Source organism: Spodoptera frugiperda, chromosome 2 (genome assembly GCF_023101765.2).
Source record: "Spodoptera frugiperda isolate SF20-4 chromosome 2, AGI-APGP_CSIRO_Sfru_2.0, whole genome shotgun sequence".
NCBI classification, from domain to species: Eukaryota; Metazoa; Arthropoda; class Insecta; order Lepidoptera; family Noctuidae; genus Spodoptera; species Spodoptera frugiperda.
In genome coordinates this window covers 5,290,910-5,307,857 of record NC_064213.1, presented here as the reverse complement: position 1 = coordinate 5,307,857, position 16,948 = coordinate 5,290,910, and the positions used below count along the sequence as shown (strand labels likewise).

At 34.0% G+C, this 16,948-nt stretch overlaps 1 protein-coding gene across 1 annotated transcript; it reads left to right on the top strand.

The window, feature by feature from the left end:
• Nucleotides 1-562: 562 nt before the first annotated feature.
• Nucleotides 563-12,036, top strand: LOC118269352 (sialin). The gene is made up of 11 exons (XM_035584419.2): nucleotides 563-896; nucleotides 1,241-1,446; nucleotides 2,148-2,228; nucleotides 2,551-2,794; nucleotides 3,464-3,678; nucleotides 5,518-5,682; nucleotides 5,993-6,125; nucleotides 7,212-7,325; nucleotides 9,381-9,511; nucleotides 9,990-10,088; nucleotides 10,743-12,036. The coding sequence occupies exons 1-11, from the start codon at nucleotides 803-805 to the stop codon at nucleotides 10,815-10,817; spliced, it is 1,557 nt and encodes a 518-aa protein (XP_035440312.2). The 5' UTR covers nucleotides 563-802; the 3' UTR covers nucleotides 10,818-12,036.
• The last annotated feature ends 4,912 nt before the right edge of the window (nucleotides 12,037-16,948 follow it).

Below are 16,948 nucleotides of genomic sequence, written 5' to 3'. Positions count from 1 at the left end.
GTTATTATTTTCCATTGTCTTCATTTCAAATATACAGTTTCTATCAAAATTTTGTAGGATGCTGATGCTGCTAATCATCACATTGTAGCTGATCATGAATTTTAGGTACAACCAGTTGGATAGTCAAGTGTGACTTGCGAGGACACAGATTAAATCTCTAAGCTAGATAAAATATTGTCAGGATTTTTCTGTAACAATTTTAAATTATTTGGGACCTATGACCTATCCCAGGTTAGATAGTTTAAGGGACTTAATTCCCTTCCATTTTAATGGCCTGCACAGTTAGCGCGGTGGCTGGACAACTGGCCGTGCAACGTGTCACAGGTTTGATTCTCGCACGGAACAATGTGTTATCTACAGTTTGTTGTTTTAGGTCTAAGTGTTAGGTGTATGTGAAATTGTATGTTTGTAAAGGCAAAAATGTCAATAAAATAAAAGATTTATAAAAAGGCGCACAATACTTTTGTCTTGTTGTAAATTAATAACAAAACGTATTGTATCGATGATCGAAACGTAACGATCAGGGAAACTATCTGTCATTATAGTGTCAACTTGAAATTTTGAGCTGTCATGTCACTGTCAGTTGGTTAAACGACAAGCGAGTTCTTTGTTTACGAACAAATTAAATAAATCTCTAACAAAAAGTCTATCCAGTGACTCATACTGGAACTGCAGTGTAACAGATTTTAAACGCAACTTCCCAACAATTGTGTTAGATGATATCAAGTTCAGTGACAAAGGTTTAATTTAAGTAATAATATTGGTGCGGAATGGTGTTGATATTGTAATTTAGAACGTTAGAATGGCATCGTCAGCAGAGGAAAGTCCGATTATAAACTCGGATATAGAAAATGATGTTACGAGTAGCCGTCGGAACTTGGTGGAGGCGGAACCAGGTAAGGTTTTGTTATGTTTATTCGACCTTAGAACAATACGCGCATTTTTATCTAACTTTAAAGGTCAAATTAAATCCAAGTTCGCAATACAATGGTGAATACGCACAAAACGAACGCGTAAGTAATGACTAAATTAAGACTTACGTTTATAATCATCTGTAGCTAATAAGTTGGTCTAGTCACGACAACACTAAATTAAACATAACTGTAGTACCTATACATTGTGGATTATTACGAATTGTAACTAGAAATTATGTTGGCCTTGATGTTTTTAAGTTTTAACAGATAAATAAATAAACAAATTCTTACCGTAATAAATACTCATTGTATCTAAAACTTTTTAGTGGAAGAAACTACAGGATGGATCAAGTGTCGAACTGTGCTTGGTATTATGGGGTTCCTGGGCTTTGCCAGTGTGTATGCCATGAGAGTGAACCTCTCAGTGGCTATAGTAGCTATGGTTAACTCCACAACACCTACACCAACCAACTCTTCATCAGATGTTGATGTTTGTCCTGCCAGTCCAAGCAGCAATAGTTCTGTACCACAGGTAACATATCTCTATTTAATCTATAAAGTGATAGTCACTTCTATGATAATAACTTATTGCTAGATATATCATTTCTATTTTTATTACTTTTGAATGTAAAGTGTTTATAAACTATTATGAGTTTAGACAAAAATAAATTAAAAGCTCATATAAAACTAATAATAATTCTTGTAATAATATTGTGTACTAAACTAGAGCCTAGAGATATCAGTAATACACTTGGGGGCAAAAAACTGAGCCACTTTTATAACATTTTAAAGAACCCTCTATAACTTTAAGAAAACTTATTTGTTTTACAACTAAATACTCTCATTTTAAATGTTATTAAATTGCCTTTCATACAACATTCAATGCCAATTAATAAAATCCTTGTATCAGAAAATATTATTCAAGAAATGAAAAGGATATAACACCACTGACTCCATTTCTATGCTCCCGAGTGTATTTATCTTAGGAATTATCCATTAATGTGGATGCTGTTATTTAACATAATGTTTACAATTTATAATACTGTATTCAGTAATAACATAACAGTGTAAATAAGTAACTTATACCTATTTTGTTGAGTAACAAAGCAATCGAAATTGTTTTATTTTAACCAATGTAACTACTAAGATCATAAACAAAAGATTTAGAATTTGTTTCAGTGACTCATAGATGTGTAAGGCATAGAATATAAATATTATTTCCTTTTGTTTTAGAGGCCCGGAGACTTCAATTGGACTGTACAACAACAAAGTATTGTTTTAGGCTCATTTTTCTATGGATATGTACTTACTCAGGTAACTAATTTTGATATGTTGACTGCAATTTAAAATAAAGAAATTAATATTACATACTTTAATCATCACTAGCTGGCCCATTTTGCTGGACCCTTTCCTAGACTTCCACAAATAATTCAAGACAAAAATTTTGCCAAATCAGTCTAGTCGTTCTCGAATTTTGGCGAGACTAAAAAAAGCAATTAATTTTTTTATGTAGAGATTATTAAATAACTAGTACTAATTGTAATAGTTTGAATACTAAATAGCATAGTTTTTATTGACATAACATAAAGATCAAGAGGAAATATTGTTCAAATAAAACCTTATTTTTTGCTTCTAGATTCCAGGTGGAAGAATAGCAGAAATGTATGGAGGCAAACTAGTGTATGGTTTAGGAATATTCTTCACTGCAGTATTCACAATTTTAAGTCCAATAGCTGCATATACGGATATTTCGTTCTTCATCGCTGTCCGTGCACTGGCTGGTTTAGCTGAAGGTGTTACTTACCCAGCGATGCATGCTATGCTAGCAAGATGGATTCCTCCATTAGAGAGATCTAAGTTTGCAGCTTATGTGTATGCTGGTATGTATTATCTAATAATTAATTAACAATTGTCTTCAAAAATAATTTTAATTTATTCTCTACTTATGGTAATGTTACTCTGTTTATGTATTAGTGCATGTTAATTAACTCACTCTAATTCATAAGTAGGTATGTTTTTATTTTATTCATTAAATGTGTCTTAAATTATGAGATTTTGTTGTGCTGACAATGGAAGTATTTAATACTTAGATTTTAAATATGGACTAAAACAGAGGTGGGCAAAATTTTCTAAAGGGTGGGCATTAAAGTTTGAGTTGTTTTAAAGGATCAGAGTTATAAATGATATTGAAATATCAACTTTTTCAGTAATAACTCACTTACAACATAATGAACTATAGTGTAGCTGATTCCATTGACATTTATCATTGGCTATAGAGTTATTATTAATTTCTTGGTGCATCAAAGGTACGCGTCCACAGGCCCGTATCGTACGCATCGCACGCAACGGATTTTAGTTTGTCTTGTATAGAAACTCATATAACTGCGTCCACTGATCCGCATCGTACGGACCGCATCATCAGTAATGCCTACATGCGATGCGTACTGATGACGTCATACGGAATACGTACGATGCGGGCCTGTGGACGCTTACCTTAAATCGTCTTTCGCGGGTCGGATCTAAGTAATAAATCTCATTCTTCTCTTCAGGTTCAAACATTGGCACAGTGATTACATTACCTATATCAGGATGGCTGTGCACCCTAGAGTTCGCTGGTGGATGGCCTCTTTGTTTCTATATATTTGGCGGTATTGGAGTCGTATGGTTTATATTCTGGCTGTTACTAGTTTTTGACACGCCACAGAAACATCCCAGAATTTGTCCGAAGGAGATTGAGTATATTGTTACTACTATTGGACCTCAGGTGAGTGAAATTGTAATTTTAATTTAGTTTAGATGTTCAAATTATACACTAAAGTCCGAATACTGAAATGCTACTCAATTTTAAGTTATACTTAAATATCGTGCTATCTCTTTTAATTTGTAAAGAATTTGTAGTGACAGAACTATTTCTGAAAGCGTTTTAAAATTGATTACATTTGAACAAATTGATTACATTACATTTTCTTTAAAAGATTATATCCACGAGTCATATATACCATACATTATCAAATAGGCAGAAGTGGTAACATTGAAATTATATTTGAATAATAACAGAAAACAAAACTCTTATAACTACACTTCAAAAAAAAGAACGAAACCTTGAAAATCTAAGTCTGACCAGATTTCGTTAAAAGAGTTATCAATAACCTCGGTTGACCTCGGTTAAGAAAATGTTTTCGTTGAAGTATGATTCATGTTATCAAACAATGTTTTTTGAAAAATCGTAATTTATTTAAATATAATATTCAGTTAGGTATATTTTGGAGCACATATTTCTGGATAGACCAGTTAGAATATAAAACAACTATTCCGTTACGTATATTTTCGAGCACATGGTTCTGGGTGGACTGGCTACTTGCTATATTTGACAATTTTGATACAGTAACAGGAAAAGGTTAAGGGAACAGTGCAAAGTGTAAACGATTACGTTTACACATTCCAATAAATGCATATGATGACACCAGCAACATTTTATAATTCAAAGAAAGATTAATGGTTAATTAATTGTGAATTAAATTATAAACGACTGTTCAATACATATAAATTACGTAAATGTATGCCAGTTTGCTCAGTTATCAGAATGTGGGACAAACATGAGTCATTACACAGTTCGACCTCACAGATGTTTTGTTGCAGTACCTACCTACCTACTTATATATACTCTGTATATAAGTTTGTATCTACATGCAATACTAGTACTAAATACCGCATGTTGTCTGAACAATGACTCGTAAATTCCCTGAAATGGAAAGTGCTTGATTAATGAGTGGATACTTAGGGTAGGTAAAAACATAGGGTAAATTATTGGATGCATATTTTAACTTGTAACTGAAGTAAAATTGACAATGAGTCATTGATTACCGTTGTACTTGGTATTGCTATGTAGCGTGTAATTAATGTGTAATTATTTCTGATTTACCTACAAGCGTTTGACGAAAAAAGAAATACACACGACAATTTACTACACTCCCCGTCCCCCAAAGATGCTTCGTGATTTCTCGATTTCTCGAACCCCTTCTCCCCTTATTAAGCCTCACATGATTAATGGTTCCTTGCCACCTAGACAAAGAAGAGAGCCTATATTGCAAAAACTTTTATTTTTATTGTGTCGTAATCCGAACTTATTTGTCGTTGATATGATCCGATATTTGATTAGTCAGTGATGCCGATGTGTCGATGAACTTCTCTTGTAATTGATATTGACATATGACGCTTATGTCAGTACCATTCATTAACATTTCTATTGTATTCGAGGAAAGTTCGTATTATTTGCCTAGTAGGGCCATAGAACAATTGGTATGATTAAATTTAAAAATTCTGGGCCATAAAAGAAATGACATGACAAAATCAAATACATTAAAATTGGACTGCCCGGGCGTGCAATGGCTGGGCTGTCGCGTAACATGTAGCGGATTCGATTCACGCACGGAGCAACTCTTTGTGTGATCCACAAATTGTTGATTCGAGTCTGGGTGTCATGTCATTATGTGTATGTGAACTTCTATGTTTGTAAACGCATCCATGACACAGGAAAATGTCCTAGCGTGGGGCAACGTTTTTAAAAAAAGAGAAAAGAAAAATACTTTTTTTTTGTTTTCAGCAAGAAGATAAACCTTCGTCATCAATACCTTGGCTGAAGTTCCTGACCTGTGTCCCTCTGTGGGCCATTCTCATCGCGCAGTGTGGCCAGGCTTGGGTGTTCTATACCCAGTTCACGGAACTACCCTCTTATATGAACAATATACTGCACTTCGATATTGTAGCTGTAAGTATAAAAAAATGTATTAAAGTTTGACAAAAGATTGGAATAAATCTAATACATATTTGCATTTGTAACAAAGGTGCTTTAAGAATATGAAAATGTTCTATACTTCTCAACATTGTGTATAAATTGGATAAATAATAAAAATAAATAAATGATGTCCAATTTTCACACTTAATATTTACAGATCAAAATTGTCTTTTAAGCTTCATCTTTGACTGATTGGAACGAATATATCATGCCATTGTTAAACAGAATCCACTACATTTTCTTTTAAGAGAAATATTGACTAATATCTGACTTCTATTTGCAGAATTCAAGACTGAGCGCCCTGCCGTACTTGACGGCGTGGTTGGGCGGTATATTACTGTGTATATTCGCTGACTGGACGCTCGCCAAAGGATGGATATCCAGGCTCAACAGTATGAAACTCTGGAACACTGTCTGTGAGTAGAAATCATTTATTGATTGGCTTCCTAATGTAGGGAATCTGACCCAAGGTCCAATGAGAGCTAATCGTCTTTGTGCTAATATTGTGTATTGTTTGTCCAATACAAAATAAAAAACACTGCCCCTAGTACGTACATACGTAAATTCACATAATATTATGCATTAAAAGCTATAATTATATCATACATAAAACTAATTTTGAAATTAAATTCAATAGCAGTGTCGATTTTTGACAACCGGCTACCAGTGTTGCCAGTTCTTTTTTTCCCTTAGTATCAAGAGTTCCTAGTAACAAACCATTGGATAGTCAATTTTTGATTGGACAAATTGGACCTCACACATAATGAGCTCAGTAACGTTAGCCCTCATTCGATTCTCCCATCTTTAAGATCAGGTTTAATAACACATCAGATACGAGGCTGATCCCGTAGTGATAAATATCCTTAGATAAAATTAGGTAGCTGATTCGATATTTTGTTTTTGTTTCTAACGGACGACGCAATGCGGCTAGATCAAGTCCATTTAGAACATAGGTTATCTAGACTAGCGTGCAGATAAACGAATCGAAGCGCTTAGAATTAATAATATCTATATCTATATTAATAATATCTATCTATATAATTAAATATAGTAGATATGTTTATATGCCTACAGATAATATTGATTTCCGTAGTATCTTAGTATGCGTGTACTTGATGTAATATGCTATATCTATTTCATGGTTATGAATGGTTATTGCGCTAAAACTACGTATAGTATAAAGTGTAAAGTTATTCAACTGGACAATAAAGAACAACATAACGATTGACTTGTCTTGAATGTAATTAAAGAGCTTCCCCTGATTTTGGTAGAAAATCTGACAGAATTACTAACGATTTCAATAACTAATCTTAGCCCAAAACCTTTCGATCGATCATCATTTTTGATAGAACTTCTATAGAAGGAATGTTAAAAATCGATCTTAATCTATAGACTTCGGATTGAAATCGGCAGTTAGGGTTAGCAATTAAAATGAGAGGTGTAGTTATAAACAGTGTGTTACCCTTGACTTATATCTAACGACTGATGTTTTTGTTCGACAGCGGCATTTATCCCCGCGTTTGGTCTGCTCGGTATCGCGTGGGCTGGTTGCGACAGGATCGCCGTCATTCTGCTGCTCTGCATCACTTCGGCCTTTGGCGGAGCTGCTTATGCCGGTGAGTTTAAAAGATATTATAATTATCTTATTAATCATTGACAGGATAACTACGTTGCTAGGTCTTAATTATAAACGCTATATAATAACTATAAAACCGTTTAGATACATACATCAAATTCTCATGTCTCGCTTCATCTAAGAAGGTAGGAGTCCTTTGATGTATGCAGAAACAGAGCGCCGACTACATATTACAATCTACATAGTTCTTTGATTTTCATTACATTTTACATACATACATAAAATCTATCTATTTAATCCGATTAGTTTTACCTGCAACCAATAGATCCTTTCCTTAATAAATTAAAATAATATACCAAGAGCGTGGTGAGGATGTGTTACAATTATTTTTGAAATTATACCCTATGCGCCGTAACAAGGTGCGGCTGACAGATGCCTGTATGACGTTGACGTCTCTCTTTAGGGATGGACATTAGAAAAATCTTTTTTTATCGCTATCGATACTCGCAGCATACATTTAATTCTCTTTAATTTTTTTATTAAATGTGTGTGATATTTAGTTGTGCAGTGTAACTACGTGTATATACTTGTCAAAATAAATATTTTATGACCGAGCCCTGAGGTGTTTCAGAGTTTGAGTTTTACAGAACCGTGAAGAATATAAGTGTATATTAGTTTGTATATGTTACTAAAGCAACCACGATCTTTCAGATTAAGTACCACCACGCATTATCAACGGCGCCGGAAAAGTCTACTACATATTTGTGCTTAGATAAAGTCACTGTGGTTCGGGCAGAGAGAGCCGCGTCTACAGTAGATTTACCCACATAATTAAAGGTTTTTTAAGAGTGATAATTGAACGACGCACGATTTTCGTTTTTTATTCTAAAAAAACATCGACTACCTATCCATCGTAGCAGTACATCCCATCACTAAACACGACTATGGATTTACGTTATACGCATAACACTTTACTTTATTTTTCATTTCATTAGATTTTATTTAAAGACTAGAACATTCCGGTTGGTTTTAATTTAATTAACTACACTTCCGAATGATTTAACATAATACGAATGTGATACAGTTAAAATACTAAGGCATAATTTAAATCGCAGCAACTTTCAAGAGTGATACGAAACGTTACTGAATCTGTCAGCCGCACCTTGTTACGGCGCATAAGGTATAATTATATGGATAGTGAATGAACGATTAATTGATTAGTATAGTTTACTTAGCGGACACGACCCCGCGACCTTGCTACAAAGACAGCTGATTTTCCGCTCTATTGCCCGGGTCATTGCGTAGACTGCGTAGAGGAAGCGTTTAATGTGATTACTCGAGAGTAGCGGTAAAAGCTAATTTGTTGGTCAAGTACTTACACTGGTAACTGACGTGACTTCAGAGCTAAAGAACCAGGTTCGATTCTCTCTTGTTGTAAAAATCTTCTAACTGAGAGTTTTAAAGTCGAAATGCAAGACTCAGTTTTATAGAGTCGGATTGTGCTTACTAAGTATTTATTATTAGGTTAGCCGTCTATTATAATCGAAGTAATTACACAAGTATCTAACTGACAGACATGTTAATTGATAATAATACATACACGATTTTACCCCGCTTTATTATAAGGCTATAAAGCTCAAATTATTTAGCTAAGGTATTACATTCTGCTCACTCCTTGCTGAAACAACAAGCATATTACATTACATCCCATAATAAAGTCAAGTCAAAGTCAAAATTATCTATTTCAAATAGACCAGGAAGGCACTCTTGAACGTCAAAGCAAATATAATAATATTAACAACGTCTGTCAGTCCTCTGTAGTTGTTTGCTCGTTCCAAAGTGTAGATTCCTATGGAGAAGAACGAGCAAGGAACACCATAGGTTACTATTTTTCAATCATATTCGCAATTCAATTCTTGGTTATATTGTTTCAATTGCTTGAACTATGTGAGAACAATGTAACACTAATATTTTAACCTCTCGTATATAAGACAACAATATAAAACACATTGTGTCTCGCGTAGATCTGCGTTCCAGCATACGAAGGGATAATATATGGTGGTATAGTAGTAATATATGGTGTATAATGTTACAGGTAATCAAATGAACCACATCGACCTGTCGCCGCAGTTCGCGGGCACTATGTACGGTATAACGAACGCCGCGAGCAACATCTGCGGGTTCATGGCGCCCTATGTAGTCGGACATATTATAAAGGCAGATCAGGTAATGTACATAACTGTAATTATTATGTAGTAGTAAATTTTTAAGCAGATATCTTAAACCAAATGAGCTAAAATTTTGTTGAAAGTTAACTATCAATATTGACACTATCCAATTCAATCCAATCCAATCCAATTCAATTCAAATGATGTAAAAGTTTGTACTGAGATTTAGTTCTCGTATTTTTATTATAATTTTGAAGAGGTAAAAGCCAGCCAGCCTGGTGATCTGAGTGCTAGTTTTCCACCTTATTTTATGAAAAAAGAAACAGCAAACAGTTACATCAATTACATTATGTTAACTTATAATATCTAGTGTTACAAGTATGAAGCTGTTATAAAAAGGAGATGTCACAGTATGACATCTCTTCTTTGTATTTGCATCATAATTTTTTTGTACTTGTAATACAAAAAAAATATTTTGGTTATGTAACCCTCATCACGATGGTAAATTTAATATTTTACTTATTTGTATTTTATAGCAAACGCTGGGTCAATGGCGTGAGGTGTTCTACTTGGCGGCGGCAATTGATCTGGGCACAAATCTCTTTTACTTATTCTTCGCGAGCACTGAGGAGCAGGTAATTTTCATTCATTCATTATATTACATAGTGATTAGTGTTGCCCAGCAAGAGTCTTGCAAGTCTCGCATTTACCAATTAGCCAACTTTATTTTTTATACGATTATGATTTAACTGTATTAACTACCCGGCAAGAGTCTTGCTAGTCTCACAAATAAATACCTATTAGCCTAATGCTATTTTTTATATGTTAGGTGCTTTTGATCTTACAATGACGAAACAGAGTAGCTAGTATACTATATTTTGAGGTTGTTTAATAGCGGCCACACCTTACAATATAACTGTATAGTTAAATCTGCAAGTTAAATCTCAGTTAATACTACAGTTAATACAGTTAAATCATAATCGTATTAAAAATTAAAGTTGTATATTTGGTAAATGCGAGACTTGCAAGACTCTTGCTGGGCAACACTAATAGTGGTAAAATAGGAAAGAATTGCCCGAGACGTTCATTACAAACATTATTAGGTATTTAAAAATGGCACTTGCCGTTTTGCAAAGTACTTGCCACAGGTAATTAAAATTTGCTTGTAAAATAAGTCATATTTAATGGACATTAAAGTTGCTTTTCCGCCTCATAAGATAGAAAGAAAGAAGTAGAATAAAGTATTTAGAAAAATAAAGTGTTTTATAATGTGTTTATTTGTTTCACAGGATTGGTCGCGTTCGGAGCACGACGACTTAACAGCCCCGGCGCCCGTCGAAAGCATTCTCTTCCCCGAATCATAGACAAGTCACAAAATAAAGACGCTGGCGTAGACAATACATGTTGCAACTAAAAACTCTTTCGTTGTAACACGGATTCACGTTTGTATTGTTTTTGGAATATATTTTAACAATGTTAATTTAACTATAATCACCCTTTCTGTGGTTCTAAAGTTTGTTAAAAATAGCGCAAACGTCCATTTGACATATTATTAAAAGTTATTGCAATATAAATCGACAATAATTTTGAGACGAATGATAACTATTGTAAGCTTGAAAAATGTATCGGAATTACTTGTTTTTTTATTAGACTTAAAGTCCTGGTGACTTGTCAGAAGATAATATAATCGTTCGTTTTTTTTTAATTATCAAACTGGCTACAATTATGCCTGGTGTATGGTTATAGCTTCGTCTCTTATTACGTTTTATTCATAATATAATATACTCATTCAAAACAATCACGTTCTCGCCCAGTACGAGTTTCTTTTATCCAAACGTTACCGCGTCTAGCCCTCTGATTGGTTGGTTCATTGGAGCAGGCCAATCAGAGGGCTATACGCGGTAACATTTCGGTCTCGTTAAACGTTAAACAAACTCGTATTAGGCTCTCTGGCTTGAAAGTGTAACATTAAATAGGTGCGTATTTGCCTATCCTCATACATACATAACTTAAGCCTATCTCTCATGGGGGTAAACAGGACCGTAAATTGCTACGAATCTTACACACCTCTTTCGCCTATCCCAATGAAGTATAAAAACGTATAAACATACAAACACTCCTATAACACGGTTAAATATTATATAATATATTTTGTCTATCTAATGCCAATGTCTAAGATCTAACTCTAAATAAACTAAAGAACCTGTGATAAAAGTGACTATTGAACATGGTTTTAGCATCAAAAAGGAAGGTTGTTTTTCTTTTTGGTTTAAAAATAAATGTGTCCCTACACTACGTGCGTTTACAAACTTAACTTGACACATCCAGACCAGTATCAACAATTTGTAGATCACACGAAAGCATTGTTCCTTGCGGACGATAAAATTTGTCCCTGTGAAAAGTATAATTAATCCATTCAACATTCCCAGTACTGTAAACTCCAATCTATCATTCAAAAATCCAGTTTTTTACTTCAGGCAATAGGAAAACGGAATAATGAAACCCTGTATTTCATTCAGTGTTAAAAAAAATAATCTTTAAGTTATTTTTGTAATAATTAACCTACTTGCATAGTGACTGTAACACCAAGTGGTTTGACTAAAGCTTATTTAAGGGCTACCTTTGTCCAATTTGCATCATACTTCGAACACTTGAAAAAAATCGAGGTTTTCTGGACAACAGATAAAAAGACAATAATCACCACTATTGTAGAGGACTATTAACGTAACTAGCGCCCTCTATGCGAGAAAAATATATGTGATCTTATTTACGGTGGCTTTTTAAATATGTAATATTATAATAATTATATTATGAAGAATACTTATGGTGCTTTTAATATTACAAAGTTGAATAATACTAATTTATCCGTAATGAAAGAAAACCAACCAAAGTATTTTTCGAATAAACTGTCGTGAATAACATTATCCGTAAAATGGTTATAAAAATAACATTTTCTATAGCATTATAAATCTAACACTTCCTGAAGAACTATGTAAGCAAAATTCCATTCGTACATAAAGCCCAAAACTTCCATACATTTCGAAATAATTGATGTTAGTTTTACGATTAACCAAACGATTTTGATTTCTATTGCATACAAGATAAAAACTAAAGAAAATAATAAAGTTGGTTTTGCAAATACTACCCTTATTACAACGACATAGATATCAAAACCGGTTGAATTGTTAATAAAATCTCACTGTCTCTGTCTTTAACTTAACATCGTTTATTTACCTTAGTTAATGAACTTTTATTAGCTCATAATTCGTTGAGTTAAGCAGATTGTCTACCCATTTATGGGTGCATCTGCGAGAAACTTAGTGCTTTTTCAACTTGTAGCAAAAATATTAATTATGTTTTACGGTTTGTTCAAGTATCATAATCGTTCCATGCTAAGGGGCTCATAGATAGAGTTGGCTGTGCGATGATTTCTGCGTCGATTGTTGCGCAATGACCATGAGCCCCGAGCGTAACTTGAAATTAGTCGAGTTACCTCGTAAAACATAATTGATTATAGCAAATAATTAGCCAATTTTATTTATAAAAAACACGGCTTCAGAACAAAGTTCAGCCTATCCAAGAGTATAGTTAAGTTTGCATTCCTGCTCTCGTTAAAATACTACACCGATCTAACGGGTCATATAGCTAAATATTTACATTATATCTATAGTTATATGATGTCAAACATCGTAACAGTAATTATGAATAACATTCGCATACTTATGACAATTATTTTAACCTAAAAATAACCATTAAAAACATTGTTTATCATTCTCACCACCATTAATTTATATTAAAATCTTTATATTCCTTTAGTACGAGTTTGCTTTACGAAACGAGAGCGCGATCGGCGCTCTGATTGGTTGGTTCATTCGTGCCGGCCAATCAGAGCGCCGAACGCGTTCTTGTTTTGTTTTCGTTCAATGTAAAGCAAACTTGTACTAAGTCTACAGATTGGAATACGATTATCGCTGTTTAAAACCAATTCTCTTATGATAAACAAACGATTCCTTTTTCTAACATGTGTACCAATATTTTAACTCATTTTATAATCGATATAATTATGTCAATTGAAAGTAAACTGTCACAACTTTCAAAATTCAGTGAAAAATGTTTTGTGAACATATCATTAGGTCAATTATGTCCAAAAACGCTCATAGCACCAATATTTTAATGTACCGTCAACATATTTTTAACTGTAGAGAAAAATATGCACAACCTATTATTATTATTAAGTATTTTTTTATAATATTAAGGGAATATATTATTACAACGCTGATTTGGCGTCAGTGCGTGCCAAAGACGTACTTTCTTTTTTAATACGCGATGCTGTTTCATTTCGTAACTGTCTACCTTTATGTTAAAATCTCCACATTATAAATTTTGCGCAGCAAAAAGTAAATGCTCAAAAATGTAAATGTAATCGTTACTTATTATTTAGTTTTTGGAAAGTGTTTCATTTAAGAGTTAATTTCACGTATACACAGGGCCGTATTTAGGTCTGTACTTAGATATTACAGATTTATAAATGGCATAGATACGGCCCTGCTCACTGATCATTCCAAACATAGCATGCTTAACGAATATTAACAAATAATGTATTTACTCATTTAATTTAAGTTTTCAAAGAGTTCAACTGTTCGCATTCAGCAGTATTCATTATGTGATGACCTTATTACAAACAAAAATACTTTATTACGATGTTATTTTTATGTTAAACCTAGAACTTATGAAATACACTTATAATCAATTCGTGTTATTTTTCATTTATTTATAATGTATTTACATAAGCTTAAGATAAATCAATTTTGTTATCATTTTGGAATCTCTATCAGTTCTCATTATTACATATCTAAGTACCAGTTATGTTAATTTTTAATAGAGAAATCCATTCGTAACATTGAAAGCACGTTGATTTGCTGTGATTATAAATGCGAAGTAAATGTAAATAAAATTATAATGTATATGACGTAGGTACCTATTTTTTTAGCGACGGCAAATAAATTTTATAACAATTTATGGTTTTTTTACTTTATTCTCTTCATCTGATATTGAAAATTTGCATGAAATTATACCTTAAATAAAATGAAAATATGGATCCCTGTGAGGCTGTGAGTACTAAGTAGTGTTAGTTTTTTGCAGATCATAATTGCTTAAAATCAACTCCGAGAAAATTATAACTTGCAGCGAGACTTAATACCAAAGTAAAAAGTAAGAATCATAATTTTTGTTCCATTGCGTTTTGTGTTTGAATACTTTTGCTTTCGGAATCAGATGCAGCAGTGGATAGAAAAAGCCATTTTGGGTTTCAGTTTTTGTTATTTTTGGGTGCGGGCGAAATGTATGAGCAATCTCGTCACTATCAGTGAGGCATCTGCCCGTGGCCCATCTCATAATTACAGAGTCGGGAGGACCGGGCGTCAATACTAATATTTGCTTACGCCCCGAAGTGAGGCTGCGCTCGGGATGCGAGTGTTTATCTTATAACGAGGTGTGCCTCGTGTATAATCATGACAGTCGTCAATTTTCGAATGATTGCAGCGATTGCGGCAGGTGCCACATTCTGTTCTGCACACAATCATGTCCCACCACAAACTTAGAATATACACGTGACGTTGGTTTTATTAAGGAAAATTACGGGTCTCGTTATTTTGGGGAAAAAACTATTTGGCGGTTTTTTACCACATTGTCTCGCAGTAATTACCGAAAGTAACCGTTAAAAAATGGGCCCTTAAAACGTTTTCTGGGACGACGTCATAAACTGTTTAAATAAAGAGTTGCCAACAAAGACAAGCGGTTATTGGCAAACCCTTGCAATTAACTGTTAACAAAGTATTATTGTAAAGCGCGTGTTTGCCAACATTTCGGTATATTGTTCTTTTGTCGATTTCGCTTCAACCCGTCAATTTCGGTGTGCGAATGGCCGAAAGGACGTTGACGGTCGATCTGCGATAAAGTTAAAGAAAAAGTTTACGAGCCGCCAAAGGCGGGTAACGCGAATGTAAGGAACAAAGCATCATGGCCAATGTGTTTATGGCGGTGGGCTGTTTAACTATATTTTTTTGTTGTGGACTTACAAACAATAGGTAGTTGCGTCTTGGGTCTCGGTTAGGGGTGATAGTGTAACGGTTCTATTATGGTTTGTTTGTAGTTAGTGTTTGTATCAGTTTTTACGTTGTTAACTAATGTTTATAAAAGCCGGTTATTATGGTTTATATTATATGGTTTGATGTACATGCAGCGCGTGTCAATGTGGTAGTTTTAATAGGGTGTAATATTTCAACTCGATTTATTTATAATCGCTATAATCGATTTGGGATTATAAGAATGAACGAGTTAAATGATAGTAGTTCGGAATACCTAGTGCCTATCAGTGACATAGAGGTGGTTAAAAGTTAACTTTTAAGTAGCTATTTTCTTTGCTCAAGTAGGAATAATAGCTAAAAGTGCGTATCTATATACTTATGACCCTACTTTAAATCAAGCATTCTCTGAACCTAGAAGAAGTTATCAAGAGATATAGCCAAGAGGCTAGATAGTTTTCAGCTGCGATTGCGTCAATGAGTGTCAAGAGAGGTCTTAATAAACATGAATTAAAATCAAAATTCCTATTCAGATTGATGTCATTTCAGTGTTTTGTTTTTCTCATTATGCCACACCGTGACATGGACGCTCTATCTGCCTGAACAATTGGCTGACTGGATGTATTTTATATTCAGATGCGTGTTTTAGGATTTTTTTATTATTGTTTAGTATTTAGTCCACGCCAAAAATCATAACATTATCGGATAATTCGGCCCTTATAGGTACCTATTTAATTGATTTTAAAGGAAGAAAACAAGCCCGTTTTACCAAACTACACGAACAACAAACAAACGCATCGTCCGATTCGTTTCGGTGGTAAATTAAAGCGTACGAAACGAGATTTTCTACAGAAAAGTAATTATAGCGTGGTCCCAAAAAGCGGTTTTGGTTTCGGTAGCAATAAAACTTGCGTTGTCAGTGACAAAAGGGTTTGTTTTTGGGCTCCGCTGTCCTTCTTCGAACAGCGGGAGCTTCGGACAAATAAACGGTATATGAACGTAGCGTGTCGGAGTAGAGACGCGGAGATAATAACGTGTCGTCTGACATAATAGGCGGGACATCTAAAGACGAAGCTCATAATGAGCCCGTACCGACTTCTTCTCCGCAGAATGGTCACTGAGATAGTTTTATTTACATCAGAAAGTGGTACGTCATTCGCTATTGTTTGTTGAGACTCGAGTCGCACCGTACCAAATTCGTTTTATGATTTTTTTGAAAAGTTTTTCGTAGGTAAAGGTAGGTTCACATTATTATAACTTAGTTGGTTTGTGTTGTTAGTGGTTATTGTGTGTTACCACTAATCAAAGAAAGGCGTTAATAAAGACAATGCTATGCTTTGCAAAATTCTAGCGTGGGTTATCGTGAGCGGCTTTTTGCGCAAACAACCTCATTATTTATTTTATATCTTCAG